The sequence below is a fragment of the Bombina bombina genome, chromosome 4 (genome assembly GCF_027579735.1).
Source record: "Bombina bombina isolate aBomBom1 chromosome 4, aBomBom1.pri, whole genome shotgun sequence".
Lineage (NCBI taxonomy): Eukaryota > Metazoa > Chordata > Amphibia > Anura > Bombinatoridae > Bombina > Bombina bombina.
The window spans coordinates 284,755,742-284,770,469 of NC_069502.1; the positions used below are offsets into that span (position 1 = coordinate 284,755,742).

Genomic DNA, 14,728 nt, shown 5'->3' on the forward strand with positions numbered 1-14,728 from the left:
CAACACAAATAACTAATTTAATTACTAAGCCCCCTAACCTAATACCCACTGAATAAACCCCAAATTACATAAAATAATAAGATGCTAAATTACAATTGAAATAAAAAATCCTAACAGTACTTAGAAAAATAAACCTAAAATTAAATTAATCTAAAATTACCAAAAATAAAAAAGTCTAACATTACAGAAAATAATAAACAAAGTTATCCAAAATAAAAAAATTAAACCTCATCCCTATGAAAATAAAAAAGCCCCCCCAAAATAAAAACACCTGCTAAACTACCAATAGCCCTTAAAAGGACTTTTCGTTTCTAAGTCCCCACTAACAGTAAAACCCACCACCCACCAAACCCCCCAAAATAAATAAACCTAACACTAAAAAAAACTAAACTACCCATTGCCCCTAAAAGAGGCATTTGTATGGGCATTGCGCTTAAAAGGGCATTCAGCCTTTTAAGATTGCCCATTAAAACCCTAATTTAAAAAAAAATCCCCCAAAAAATTAAAAAAGTCTAACCCTCAAATATGTACTCACCGTTCCTGAAGTCTGGCGGAGAAGGTCCTGTTCCAGGCAGTGAAGTCTTCTTCCAAGTGGCCGACATCTTCTTCCAAGCAGGGATCACTTCCTTCTTCATCCAGGACTAAGCCGCGTGGATCGGAGATGAGCGCGGAGCAGGACCGGCGACCATGGAGCGCGGAGGATCCTCTTCATACGATCGCCGCCGTACACTGAATAGGGAATTCAAGGTACGCGTTTAAATATGGTGTCCCTTGCATTTCTATTGGCTGGTTTGATTCTTCAAATTCAAATTAGACAATAGGATGAGAGCTACTGAAATATTTTAAAGCGTACCTTGAATTCACTATTCAGTGCACGGCGGCGATCGTACGAAGAGGATCCTCCACGCTCTATGGCTCTGCGGTCGCCGGTCCTGCTCTGCGCTCATGTCCGCTCTGCGCCGGCTTGGTCCTGGATGAAGAAGGAAATAGTGCAAGCTTGAAAGAAGATGTTGGCCGCTTGGAAGAAGACTTCACCGCCTGGAACAGGACCTTCTCTGCTGGACGTCAGGAACGGTGAGTACCTATTTGGGGAATTAGATTTAGGCTTTTTTTTATTTTTTGAGTTTTTTTTTTTTAGATTAGGGATTTATTGGGCACTCTTAAAAGAGCTGAATGCCCTTTTAAGGGCAGTAAAAGAGCTGAATGCTCCTTTAAGGGCAATGCCCATACAAATGCCCCTAATGGGGCAATGGGTAGTTTAGGATTTTTTAGTGTTAGGTTATTTATTTTGGGGGGGTTTTACTGATAGAGGGGGGACTTAGTATTTTTTTAAGGAAAGTAGCTGTTTAATTTAGGGCAATGCCATACAAAAGGCCCTTTTAAGGGCTATTGGTAGTTTAGTATTAGATTAGGGGTGTTTTTATTTTGGGGGCTTTTTTATTTTCATAGGAATTAGGTTTAATTTTTTTAAGTTTTTAAATAATTTGATTTCTTCTATAAAGGTAAGACAAGTCCACGGATTCATCCTTTACTTGTGGGATATTATCCTTCCTAACAGGAAGTGGCAAAGAGCACCACAGCAGAGCTGTCTATATAGCTCCTCCCTTAGCTCCACCCCCCAGTCATTCTCTTTGCCTACTCTAAGTACTAGGAAGGGTAAAGTGAAAGAGGTGATAAAATATTAGTTTTTAAAGGGACAGTCTACACCAGAATTTTTACTGTTTTAAAAGATAGATAACGCCTTTATTACCCATTTCCCAGTTTTGCATAACTAACACAGTTATAATATTATACTTTTAACCTCTGTGATTATCTTGTATCTAAGCCTCTGCAAACTGCCCCTTTTTTCAGTTCTTTTGACAGACTTGCAGTCTAGCCAATCAGTGCCTGCTCCCCGATAACTTCATGTGCACGAGCACAGTGTTATCTATATGAAATATGTGAACTAACACCCTCTAGTGGTGAAAAACTGTTAAAATGCAATCTGAAAGAGGTGGGCTTCAAGGTCTAAGAAATTAGCATATGAACCTCCTAGGTTAAGCTTTCAACTAAGAATACCAAGAGAACAAAGCAAAATTGGTGATAAAAGTAAATTGGAAAATTGTTTAAAATTACATGCTCTATCTGAATCATGAAAGTTTATTTTGGCCTAGACTGTCCCTTTAATTTCTTCAAGCAAGAGTTTGTTATTTTAAATGGTACCGGTGTGTACTATTTACTCTCAGGCAGCAGATGGATGAAGACTGCTGCCTGGAGGATGATGATCTTAGCATTTGTAACTAAGGTCCATTGCTGTTCCCACAGAGGCTGAGGAGTACAGGAAACTTCAGTGTGAGGAACGTTTTCATGCTATGCAGCAGTGAGGTATGTTCAGTCATATTTTTCTGGAGAGACTGTGTATTTCAGAAAGGCTGACATACCCAGGAGGGTAAGGGTAAGCAGTAATCCTAGAGCTAAAAGAAGGGCATTACTTAGCTTGCATATGGGGCCATTTACTATTATGGTTGACACTGAATTGCAAATGTTTGTGAGCAAGATGGGCGGGGCCTATTTTCGCGCCTCAGATGCGCAGTAAGTTTTATCAGCAAGCAGCAAGCTCTAACTCCTGAGGGCCCTGGTGTATGTTTTGGGCCAAATTGAAGCTTTTACCCCACATTTTCGATCCCTGAGGGCAGGTAGGGCCACAGCAGGGCTGTGGCAAGGTGCTGAGGGTGTTTTTTTCCGGATCTGGGCCTATTTTCCATTCAGTTTGCAAATTAAGGGGTTAAATGTTAAAATTCCTTGTGGTGCAATCTTAACTACTTATATTGTGTCTACATACAAAATTTTGAAAAATTTGGTGCATGTTTAGACTGTTTTGCAGAACGTGTATGCTTTTTTTCTCTTAAAGGCGCAGTACCGTTTTTTAAGATTGTTATTTTTTTCACTAAATAAAGTGTTTTCATGCTTGTTTGTAGTCATTACTAGCCTGTTCAACATGTCTGACATTGAGGAAAGTCAATGTTCAATATGTTTAGAAGCCATTGTGGAACCTCCACTTAGAATGTGTCCCTCATGCACTGAAAGGTAAATAAATTGTAAAGCACATATTTTAGCTACTAAAAGTATGTCACAGGATGATTCTCAGTCAGAAAAGAATCAGGTTTTGCCATTTAACTCTCCCCAAGTGTTACAACCGTTAACGCCCGCACAAGCGACGACAAGTACTTCTAGTGCGTCTAATTCTTTCACCCTGCAAGATATGGCCGCAGTTATGAATACTACCCTCACAGAGGTTTTATCTAAGCTGCCTGGGTTGCAGGGGAAGCGCAGTAGGTCTGGTGTGAGAACAAACGCTGAGCCCTCTGACGCTTTATTAGCCATATCCGATGTACCCTCAAAATGTTCTGAAGTGAGGGATTTGCTGGCTGAGGGAGAGATTTCTGATTCAGGAAATACGTTCCCTCAGACAGATTCAGATATGACGGCTTTTAAATTTAAACTAGAACGCCTCCGCTTATTGCTCAGGGAGGTTTTAGCGACTCTGGATGATTGTGACCCTATTGTAGTTCCAGAGAATTTGTGCAAAATGGACAGATTCCTAGAGGTTCCTGCCTACACTGATGTTTTTCCGGTCCCTAAGAGGATTTCGGAAATTATTACTAAGGAGTGGGATAGACCAGGTATTCCGTTCGCTCCCCCTCCTACTTTTAAGAAAATGTTTCCAATATCAGACGCCATGCGGGACTAGTGGCAGACAGTCCCTAAGGTGGACGGAGCTATTTCTACCTTGGCTAAGCGTACAACTATACCTATTGAGGACAGTTGTGCTTTCAAAGATCCTATGGATAAAAAAATTAGAGGGTCTTCTGAAGAAAATATTTGTTCATCAAGGTTTTCTTCTCCAACCTATAGCGTGCATTGTTCCTTTAACTACTGCAGCGTCTTTTTGGTTCGAGGCTCTGGAAGAGGCTCTTCAGCTTGAGACCCCATTAGATGATATTCTGGATAGAATTATGGCTCTCAAGCTAGCTAATTCTTTCATTACAGATGCCACTTTTCAATTGGCTAAATTAGCGGCGTAGAATTCAGGTTTTGCCATTTTAGCGCGTAGAGCGTTATGGCGTAAGTCCTGGTCTGCTGATGTGTCATCAAAAGCTAAGCTTTTAGCCATCCCTTTCAAGGGTAAGACCCTATTCGGGCCTGAACTGAAAGAGATCATTTCAGACATCACTGGAGGGAAAGGCCATGCCCTTCCTCAGGATAAGACGAATAAGATGAGGACCAAACAAAATAATTTTCGTTCCTTTCGAAACTTCAAAGGTGGTCCCTCTACCTCTTCCCCTGCTGCAAAGCAAGAGGGGAATTTTGCTCAATCCAAGTCAGTCTGGAGACCTACCCAGACTTGGAACAAGGGTAAACAGGCCAAGAAGCCTGCTGCTGCCACCAAGACAGCATGAAGGGGTAGCCCCCGATCCGGGACCGGATCAGGTAGGGGGCTTTTTTTCTCTTTTCGCTCAGGCTTGGGCAAGAGACGTTCAGGACTCCTGGGCTTTAGAAATAGTAACCCAGGGGTATCTTCTAGATTTCAAAGATTCTCCCCCAAGGGGGAGATTCCATCTTTCTCAATTGTCTGCAAACCAGACAAAAAGAGATGCGTTCTTACGCTGTGTAGAAGACCTATATACCATGGGAGTGATCTGCCCAGTTCCGAAAACAGAACAGGGGCAAGGGTTCTACTCCAATCTGTTTGTAGTTCCCAAAAAAGAGGGAACCTTCAGACCAATTTTGGATCTCAAGATCCTAAACAAATTCTTCCTTCAAGATGGAGACCATTCGGACTATTTTGCCAATGATCCAGGAGGGTCAATATATGACCACAGTTGACTTAAAGGATGCGTATCTGCACATTCCTATCCACAAAGATCATCACCAGTTCCTCAGGTTCGCCTTTATGGACAAGCATTACCACTTTGTGGCTCTACCCTTCGGGTTGGCCACAGCTCCCAGAATTTTCACAAAGGTGTTAGGGTCCCTTCTGGCGGTTCTAAGGCCGCGGGGCATAGCTGTGGCGCCTTATCTTGACAATATCTTAATCCAGGCATCAACTTTCCAACTAGCCAAGACTCACATGGACATCGTGTTGGCTTTTCTAAGATCTCATGGGTGGAAGGTGAACTTGTTCCTCTCACAAGAGTTCCTTTCCTGGGAACTCTGATAGATTTGGTGGACATGAAAATATTTCTGACGGAGGTCAGGAAATCAAAAATTTTATCCATCTGCCGAGCTCTTCATTCCATTCTCCGCCCGTCAGTGGCTCAGTGTATGGAGGTAATTGGCTTAATGGTAGCGGCAATGGACATAGTTCCATTTGCTCGCTTGCATCTCAGACCACTGCATGCTCAAACAGTGGAATGGGCCAAGAGACCAGAGACTCTCTTCTTTGGTGGTTGTCACATGATCATCTGTCCAAGGGAATGTGTTTCCGCAGGCCAGCGTGGGTCATAGTGACGACGGACGCTAGCCTATTGGGCTTGGGTGCAGTCTGGAATTCCCTGAAAGCACAGGGATTCTGGACTCAGGAGGAGGCTCACCTCCCGATAAATATTCTAGAACTGAGAGTGATATTCAACGTGCTTCAGGCGTGGCCTCAGTTGGCGTCGGCCAGATTCATAAGATTCCAGTCGGACAATATCGCGACTGTAGAATATATCAATCATCAGGGGGCAACAAAGAGTTATCTAGCGATGATAGAGGTTACCAAAATAATTTGATGGGCAGAGACTCACTGTTGCCATCTATCAGCAATCTATATCCCAGGGGTGGAGAACTGGGAAGCGGATTTTCTAAGTTGGCAGAGTTTTCATCCGGGGAGTGGGAACTCCATCCAGAGGTGTTTGCACAATTTATTCAGCAATGGGGCACACCAGAATTGGATCTGATGGCGTCTCGTCAGAATGCCAAACTTCCTTGTTACGGGTCCAAGTCAAGGGATCCTCAGGCAGTACTGATAGATGCTCTAGCAGTACCCTGGTCTTTCAACCTGGCTTATGTGTTTCCACCATTTCCTCTCCTTCCTCGTTTGATTCCAGAATCAAACAGGAGAGAGCTTTGTTGATTTTGATAGCACCTGCGTGGCCACGCAGGACTTGGTATGCAGACCTGGTGGACATGTCATCTCTTCCACCATGGACTCTGCCTCTGAGACAGGACCTTCTGATTCATGGTCCTTTCCAGCATCCAAATCTAGTTTCTCTGCGACTGACTGCTTGGAGATTGAAAGCTTGATCTTATCCAAGCGGGGGTTCTCTGAGTCGGTCATAGATACCTTGATTCAGGCTCGAAAGCCTGTCACCAGGAAAATTTATCATAAGATATGGCGTTAATATCTTTATTGGTGCGAATGCAAAGGCTACTCATGGAGTAAGATCAGGATTCCTAGGATTTTGTCCTTTCTCCAAGAAGGATTGGAGAAGGGTCTATCAGCTAGTTCCTTAAAAGGACAGATATCTGCTTTATCAATTCTACTGCACAAACGTCTGGCAGATGCTCCAGACGTTCAATCGTTCTGTCAGGCTTTAGTTAGAATCAAGCCTCTGTTTAAACCTGTTTTTCCGCCATGGAGTTTGAATTTAGTTCTTAAGGTTCTTCAAGGGGTTTCGTTTGAACCTATGCATTCCATAGATATTAAGCTTCTATCTTGGAAAGTTCTGTTTTTAGTTGCTATCTCTTTGGCTCAAAGAGTTTCTGAACTATCTGCTTTGCAATGCGACTCGCCTTATCTTGTTTTCCATGCTGATAAGGTGGTTTTGCATACCAAACCTGGATTCCTTCCTAAGGTTGTTACTAATAAGAATATTAATCAGGAAATTGTTGTTCCTTCTCTGTGTCCTAATCCTTCCTCTAAGACGGAGCGTCTATTGCACAACTTGGACGTGGTTCATGCTTTAAAGTTTTACTTGCAAGCGACTAAAGATTTCCGTCAAACATCTTCTCTGTTTGTTGTCTATTCTGGAAAACGTAGAGGTCAAAAAGTTACGGCTACCTCTCTTTCTTTTTGGCTGAAAAGCATCATCCGTTTGGCATACGAGACTGCTGGACAGCAGCCTCTGGAAAGAATTACAGCTCACTCTACCAGAGCGGTGGCTTCCACATGGGCTTTTAAAAATGATGCTTCTGTTGAACAGATTTGTAAGGCTGCGACTTGGTCTTCGCTTCATACCTTTTCCAAATTTTCCAAATTTGATACCTTTGCTTCTTTGGAGGCTATTTTTGGGAGAAAAGTTCTTCAAGCAGTGGTGCCTTCTGTTTAACCATCTGTCTTGTCCCTCCCGTTCATCCGTGTCCTGTAGCTTAGGTATTGTATCCCACAAGTAACGGATGAATCCGTGGACTCGTCTTACCTTTATAGAAGAAAAGTAAATGTATGCTTACCTGATAAATTGATTTCTTCTATGGTAAAACGAGTCCCCGGCCCGTCCTATCATTTTAAGACAGATTATATTTTTTTTTATTTAAACTTCAGTCACTTCTGCACCTTGTAGTTTCTCCTTTTTCTTCCTGTACCTTCGGTCGAATGACTGGGGGGGTGGAGCTAAGGGAGGAGCTATATAGACAGCTCTGCTTTAGTGCTCTTTGCCACTTCCTGTTAGGAAGGATAATATCCCACAAGTAAAGGATGAATCCGTGGACTCGTCTTACCATAGAAGAAATCAATTTATCAGGTAAGCATAAATTTACTTTTTTTATTTTATGTAGTGTTAGACTTTTTTTATTTTTTGTAATCTTAGATTAATTTTTTTTTTTTAAATAATGTTAGCTGTTTTATTTTAATTGTACCTTAGTATGTTTTAATTTAGGTAATCAGGGTTAATTTAGGGGTGTTAGGGGGCTTAGTAATTTAATTAGTTATTTGCGTTGTGGGGGGTTGGTGGATTAGGGATTAATAGGCTAATTAGGGTACTTGCGTTGTGGGGGTTTGGCGGATTATTGTTATTATCAGGTATTTGTAGAGTGCCAACAGATTCCGCAGCGCTATGAACATAGGTGGTATACAAAAAGCAAAAAAACGATTACAGGGATCGAATGGGTAGAGGGTCCTGCCAAGAGTTGCACTGTTGTAGTCGGCTCTTATGAAGGTGAACTACAAACAGCTGGGCTTATAGGTTTACATGCTTTGGCGTTTAAGGGGATAACAGTGGAGATAGGAAGGTTAGTGTAGGTTGTATGCATCCCTGAATAGTAGAGTCTTTAGGGAGCACTTGAAGTTTTCAAAACTAGGGGAGAGTTTTGTGGAGCGAGGCAGAGAGTTCCATAAGATGGGAGCCAGTCTGGAGAAATCTTGTAAATGGGAATGTGAGGAGGTAACAAGAGAGGAGGAGGGTAGGAGATCATGAGCGGAGCGAAGGGGACAGGGAAGAGAGTATCTGGAGACAAGGTCTGAGATGTAGGGGAGAGCAGTGTTGTTGAGTGCTTTGTATGTCAGAGTGATAATTTTGTGTTTAATCCTGGAGGCAAGAGGAAGCCAGTGAAGGGATTGGCAGAGAGGTGCAGCAGAGGAAGAGCGACTTGTAAGGAAGATGAGCCTGGCAGAGGCATTCATTATGGATTGTAAAGGAGCTAGACCAGAGAGGATGGAGTTGTAGTTTCGTGGCGGGAAAGGATGAGAGAGTGGATTAAAATCTTAGTTGTGTCTTGTGTAAGGAAATGTCTAATTTTAGCGATGTTCTTAAGGTGGAAGTGGCAGGCTTTAGCTAAGGATTGAATGTGAGGAGTGAAAGAAAGTTCTGAGTCAAGTGTGACCCCAAGACATAGAGCATATGGGGTTGGGGTAATGATGGAGTTATCAACAGTTATAGAGAAATGGGGGGTGGAGATTTTGGAAGAAGGGGGAAAATAAGGAGCTCAATTTTGGAGAGATTTAGCTTGAGGTAGTGAGAGGACATCCATATGAGAGAGACAGTTAGTGACATGGGTTAGCAAGGAAGGAGATAGTTCTGGTGCAGAGAGGTAGATTTGGGTGTCGCCGGCATACAAATGATAATGAAACCCATGGAACTTTATTAAGGAACCTAATGAAGACGTGTAGATTGAGAAGAGAAGGAGACCGAGGACAGAGCCTTGCGGGACCCAAACAGAAAGAGGTAACCGGGCAGAGGATTCCCCAGAAAAGGCTACACTAAAGGTATGGTTAGACAGATAGGAAGAGAACCAAGAGAGAGCTATGTCACAGATGCCGAAGGATTGGAGGGTATGGAGCAAAAGAGGGAGGTCGACAGTATCAAAGGCTGCAGTCAGATCAGGAAGGATAAGCAGAGAGAAGTGGCCTTTGGATTTTGCTGTAAGTAGGTCGATGGTAACCTTAACAGTTGCTGTTTCTGTTGAGTGAAGGGGGTGAAATCCAGATTGCAATGGGTCAAAGAGAGTTTAGTGTAAGGAAATGGTATAGACGTGCATATATTAGCTTTTCAAAAAGCTTTGAGGCAAGAGGGAGTAGGGAAATAGGGCGGTAGTTGTATGGGGAGGTTGGATCGATAGGTTTTTTGAGGATAGGTGTGACCAGTGTATGTTTAAGAGATTAGGGAAATATACCAGTGCTGAGGGAGAGGTTGAAGATGTGTGTGAGTATAGGGGTAAGGGTAGAAGAGAGGGAGGGGAGTAGTTGTGAGGGGATGGGGTTGAGGGGACAAATAGTGAGGTGAGAGGATAGTATAAGGTCAGAAACTTCGTCTTCTGTAACAGGGGCAAAAGAGCTAAATTTATGGCTATGTGGGTTTTGGATGATTGTGAGCTTTTGAGGGGATGGGAGACCGGAAGTATGTTGAGAGCTGATTTCATTTCTGATGGAGTCGATTTTGTTGTTGAAGTAGCTGGCAAAATCTTGAGCTGAGAGAAAAGTTGTAGTGGGAGGTGGGGGTGGGCGGAGAAGAGAATTAAATGTGGAGAACAGACATTTTGCGTTAGAAGAAACAGTAGAGATAAGAGTAGAGAAGTAATGTTAGATTAAGGGCAGAATAGTAAGAGTTCAAGATGAACTTATAGTGAAGAAAGTCAGGAGAACTCCGAGATTTCCTCCAGTGCCGCTCAGCAGTAAGGGAACATCTGCATAGGTACTGTGTCAGAGGAGTATGCCTGGGCTGAGGATGAGTGTTTGATTTCTGAGCTATGGTAGCTGGGGCCAGATTGTCAAGGACTGATGTAAGGGTGAAGTTATATTGGCAGATAGATTCATCAGGGCAGGAAAAGGAGGGGATGGAAGAGAGAAGAGGTTTGAGAGAGCTAGCGAGCTGTTGCTGACCTAATGACTTGATTGTTCTGTGAAGTTTAGTGTGACGGGTAGAAGGAGGGAGAGTTGTAGGTAGGGAAGTGATGTTACAAGTGAGGAGGTGGTGGTCAGAAAGGGGAAAAGGGGAGTTTGGGAAGTTTTGAGATAGTGCATCCATAGTGGGACTTTATGAGTGGGAGAGTCAGTCCATTGTGACAGGCCGAAAAACAGGAAGTGAGTTGTAGAAGTTGTTTTGCAGAGGAGGCAGTGGGATTATCAACAGTGAGGTTGAAGTCACCAAGAATGAGGGCAGGGGTGTCTGAGGAAAGGAAATAAGATAGTCAGGTGGGAAAGTGATCTAGAAATAGAGTTGAGGAGCCAGAGGGGCGGTATATGACTGCAACACGTATAGAGAGGGGAGAGAATAAGCAAATCGTGTGGGTTTCAAATGTATTTGTTGAAAGGTGCAATGAGAGGAAAGTAAAATACCAACACCACCTCCTTGTCTATTGTCAGACCTAGGAGTATGGGTTAAGTGAAGACCCCCATGTGACAGTGCAGCAGAGGAAGCTGTGTCTGAGGGAGAGAGCCAGGTTTCTGTGAGAGCGAGAAGATTGAGAGACTGGGGGATAAAGATGTTATGGATAAAAGTGAGCTTGTTGCAAACAGAGCCAGAGTTCTATAGTGCACAATTGAAGGGGGTGGTTGCTTTAGATGCAAGAGGAATGAGATTAAGTTTACCAGAGTTTTGTTTTTGTAATCCATTGAAGGGCACACATGGGTGTGCAGGGCAAGGAAGTTGTGGGGACCAGGATTAGGGGAGATGTCACCAGCAGCTAGTATGAGCAAGAGGGAGAGTGACATGATATGAGATGCAGATTTGCAGTAGTGAGATTGTTTTTGTGATGAGGTGCAAGAGGGAGAGAGAGACTTTAAGAATGTGTGAAGTTCATGAATACAAAAGTAAGGCGAGGTTAAAAAAAATGGGCTAATGAACACTGCAGGTGGTGAGGGTAAAGGAGTAACTGAGTAAAGTAGTTTGTTAAAGAGACAAAAGGTGGCAAAAAGGTATATAAAGATATTGAGCATTTTTACTAAGTAGTCAAACAGTGGATATAATTCAGTATTAAAACAGAATTTGCCTTATCCCTTGTCCAATCCTTTCATAATTCTTTGTGCCTCACTTATAAATGTTCGCTTAAGAGATGTGAACAGATGATCTTACACGTATTGGCAAGGTTTGAACACCACATAGATAAAGACAAGATATCAGCAGAGTAAATACATAATTTATTACACAGACGCATACCAAAAGAGAGACTTGCAATACAAATGACACAAAAACAGGGATGTTGGCAGGATTTGAATGCAGGGACCCAATTCACATACCAAAAGAGAGACTTGCAAAACAAATGACAAAAAAACAGGGGTTAATAGATTTATTATGATTATTGCGTTGTGTGGGTTTGGGGGATTAGGGGTTAATAGGCTAATTAGGGTACTTGTGTTGTTAGGGTTTGGCAGATTAGGGGTTAATAGATTTATTAGGATTATTGCGTTGTGTGGATTTGGCGGATTAGGGGTTAAAAGGCTAATTTAAGGAACTTGCATTGTGGGGGTTTGGCGGATTATATGTTAATAAATTTACTAGGATTATTGCGTTGTGTGGGTTTAGCGGATTAGGGGTTAATAGTTTTATTAGGTTTATTGCATTGTGGGTTAATGGCGGATTAGGGGTTAATAGTTTTAATTGGGTTATTGCGATGTGGGTTAATGGCTGATTAGGGGTTAATACATTTATTAGGTTTATTGTGATGTTGGTTAATGGCGGATTAGGGGTTAATATACTTTACTAGTTATTACGGTGGGGGATTGCGGGTGACAGGTAGATAGATATTGCGCATGCGTTAGGTGTTAGTTATTTTCAGGCAGTTACTGGAGTTACGGTGCTCACATTTTAAGTGCAAGGCTTGCTGCTCCTGCCTATGTGTGGCGAGGTGAAAATGGAGTAAAATTTCTCCATTTTGGCCGCGTAAGTCCTTGCGCTGAATATGTGATACCGATTTGCGATACGGTTCTATGTTAGTTTATTGGAGTAAAAATTGTGGGCAACGGGTTAAATATACGCTCCACATTTATATGTGGCGCTGTATATGTGATACCAAAACCGCGTAAAAAAACGTCATCGACCGGCTTTTGCGGGCAACGCCACATATGTAATCTTGCCCATAGTGTCACATATATGAAAGAGCTTAGTTAAACATATTAAAAATATTCCTTGCAATAAAAAAACAAGCAAATGAAGCAGATTTATAAGTCTTAACTGCTATTTGTTTTTGCACTAAAAATAAATATATTCCTCAAATGAAAAAAAATGAATTTGTTTTATTTAAAAATTAGTACTTCTAAAAACATTTATTTCTTAAACAAATAGCCCTTTCCTATATTTTATTAATTATGATCCTCATAGGTGTATCATGCAAACAAGCAGTCTGCTGTAGAATCTTTTTTTAGCCATTGTTTTTCTCCCGTCACATTCTATCAACTCAACTCCTGAAAAAATAAAATAAAATACAAAACAAAAACAGATCTATAACGTTGTGGGGCTGAACAGATTACAGAGTATTAGTGGATTTCCTACAATGTACCTTTAAAATGCCCCTCCGCCTTCAAATTCATTTTAGTTTACTGTGTTGAAATGTAGTATGTAGTTTGGGTGACTTTTTACTTTAGTTTTTATATAGACACAATCTATTAGAATTAACATCAAAAAAGGAGTGGAGGCACCGGGTAGTTTCACAAACAAAATCGTCCTTTATTAAGGTGATAAAACAGGAGACACTTCGGATAAAGCCTTAAACCTCTGGGGCAATGATGGAATGGAGGTACCCCACGTACCCTGGTGCTGACATGTTTCGGCAAATTCCGTAATCGAGCTACGATTACGGCATTTGCCGAAACATGTCAGTTTTGGTTTGGACTAAAGAATGAGTGGAAGTTTGGACAGAGAAGATACTTCAATCTACAGTTTATGTAAAAATGCAACACGAAATGTATAGATAAAAATAGGTAAACAAAACTTTTTTTGTTAGATTCCATGTCCATCATAGAATTATATATTTTTTTCTTGCACATTACATGGTCAAGGTACTAGAATAGTCTGTTATTTTAAGTTATTGAAGTCATTTAGATCTGCCTTTATTAAATGTGGTTATATTGTGTTAGATTAATTGTTATTGCAAGGCTTTCACATTTAACTTGTAACTGCAGTTTGTTAATGTGTCATCTGTTACATGTACACCTCTGTTTATCTTGTACAGTGGCAAGTCTCCAAAGGCACTGAATATTGATTTGTTGAAACAGCAAGGTTTTGAAGAGTCAAATCCTCCTCCTTCTAAGCATGCTCATAATGTCACTGTGCCTGGTGCTGCAGCTGCCTGGGCTGACACAGTTTCTTTATTTGGAAGTAAAATGGTAATAGGCCATCTAAAAATATAATTATATCTATCTATCTATCTATCTATCTATCATCCTTATGCAATATCTTCCTATATGTCATCTCTATCTATCTGCTGTCCATCTCTCTATTTTTCTATCTAAATATTGATCTATCTATCTATCTATCTATCTATCTATCTATCTATCTATCTATCTATCTATCTATTTATCTATCTATCTGTATGCAATCTCTATCTATATGTCATCTCTATCTATCTGCTGTCTATCTATTATCTATCTCGCTCTTTCTGTTTGTCTGCCTGCCTGCCTGTCTGGCTGACAATAAAAAAAACACATAAAGATTGAAGCTGAAAACACCTGGGACTATGTTTTTTTTCTATGAAGCCTTCACTAAATAAAAAAAATCACCATTCTTTAGTAACTTGACGTCCTGGAATACCAAGAATTTGAAAGGTTGATAGTAAATCTATATCTCTTTTTCTTAAACAAAGTACGTAAAACTTAGAAATACTAGCCAAGACTGGATTATTATTTATATGTTGCTGGAAAGTTTTCAGTTCTGTTCTTTGCATCAAAACTAGCAAACACCAAGACCCTGGATCAAAGAGAAACACTAAAAGCATTTTATGCTAACATCACAATTTGGTCACATTTTCTTGTAAACTGGAGTAGGAGAGAGGAGTAAACTCAGAACAATTACCTTATTAAGGGCTAGATTACAAGTTGGCACGCTAACAGTTAAGCGCAAGCAAAAAGTGGTTTATTGCTGGTGTTTGCGTGTGTTGGGTTTAGCGATCGTATTACAAGTTGAAAGTAGATGCAAACGCGTGAGCGCAATCACGATTTATGCTAGAATTATTACAATTACACTTTTAATAACATTATCAAATTATTGAAAAATAAATTGCACAAAAAAGTTTCAAAGGCTCAAAGATTTGAGGTGTCAAGTTTTAGAAAAAAAGGCAGACAAAAGGCTTTAACATAGACATACATACATATATATGTCTAAATATATATATGTATGTA

At 41.1% G+C, this 14,728-nt stretch overlaps 1 protein-coding gene across 10 annotated transcripts in view; it reads left to right on the plus strand.

The window, feature by feature from the left end:
* The window catches only part of LOC128656206 (glutathione hydrolase-like YwrD proenzyme), a 628,013-nt gene that overhangs the window by 294,107 nt on the left and 319,178 nt on the right, over positions 1–14,728 (plus strand). For all 10 annotated transcript variants that reach the window (XM_053709982.1, XM_053709989.1, XM_053709980.1 and 7 more), the window contains one exon: positions 13,564–13,717. In XM_053709982.1, coding sequence (XP_053565957.1) covers positions 13,564–13,717 — 154 coding nt within the window. The remainder of the gene's footprint in view (positions 1–13,563; positions 13,718–14,728) is intronic.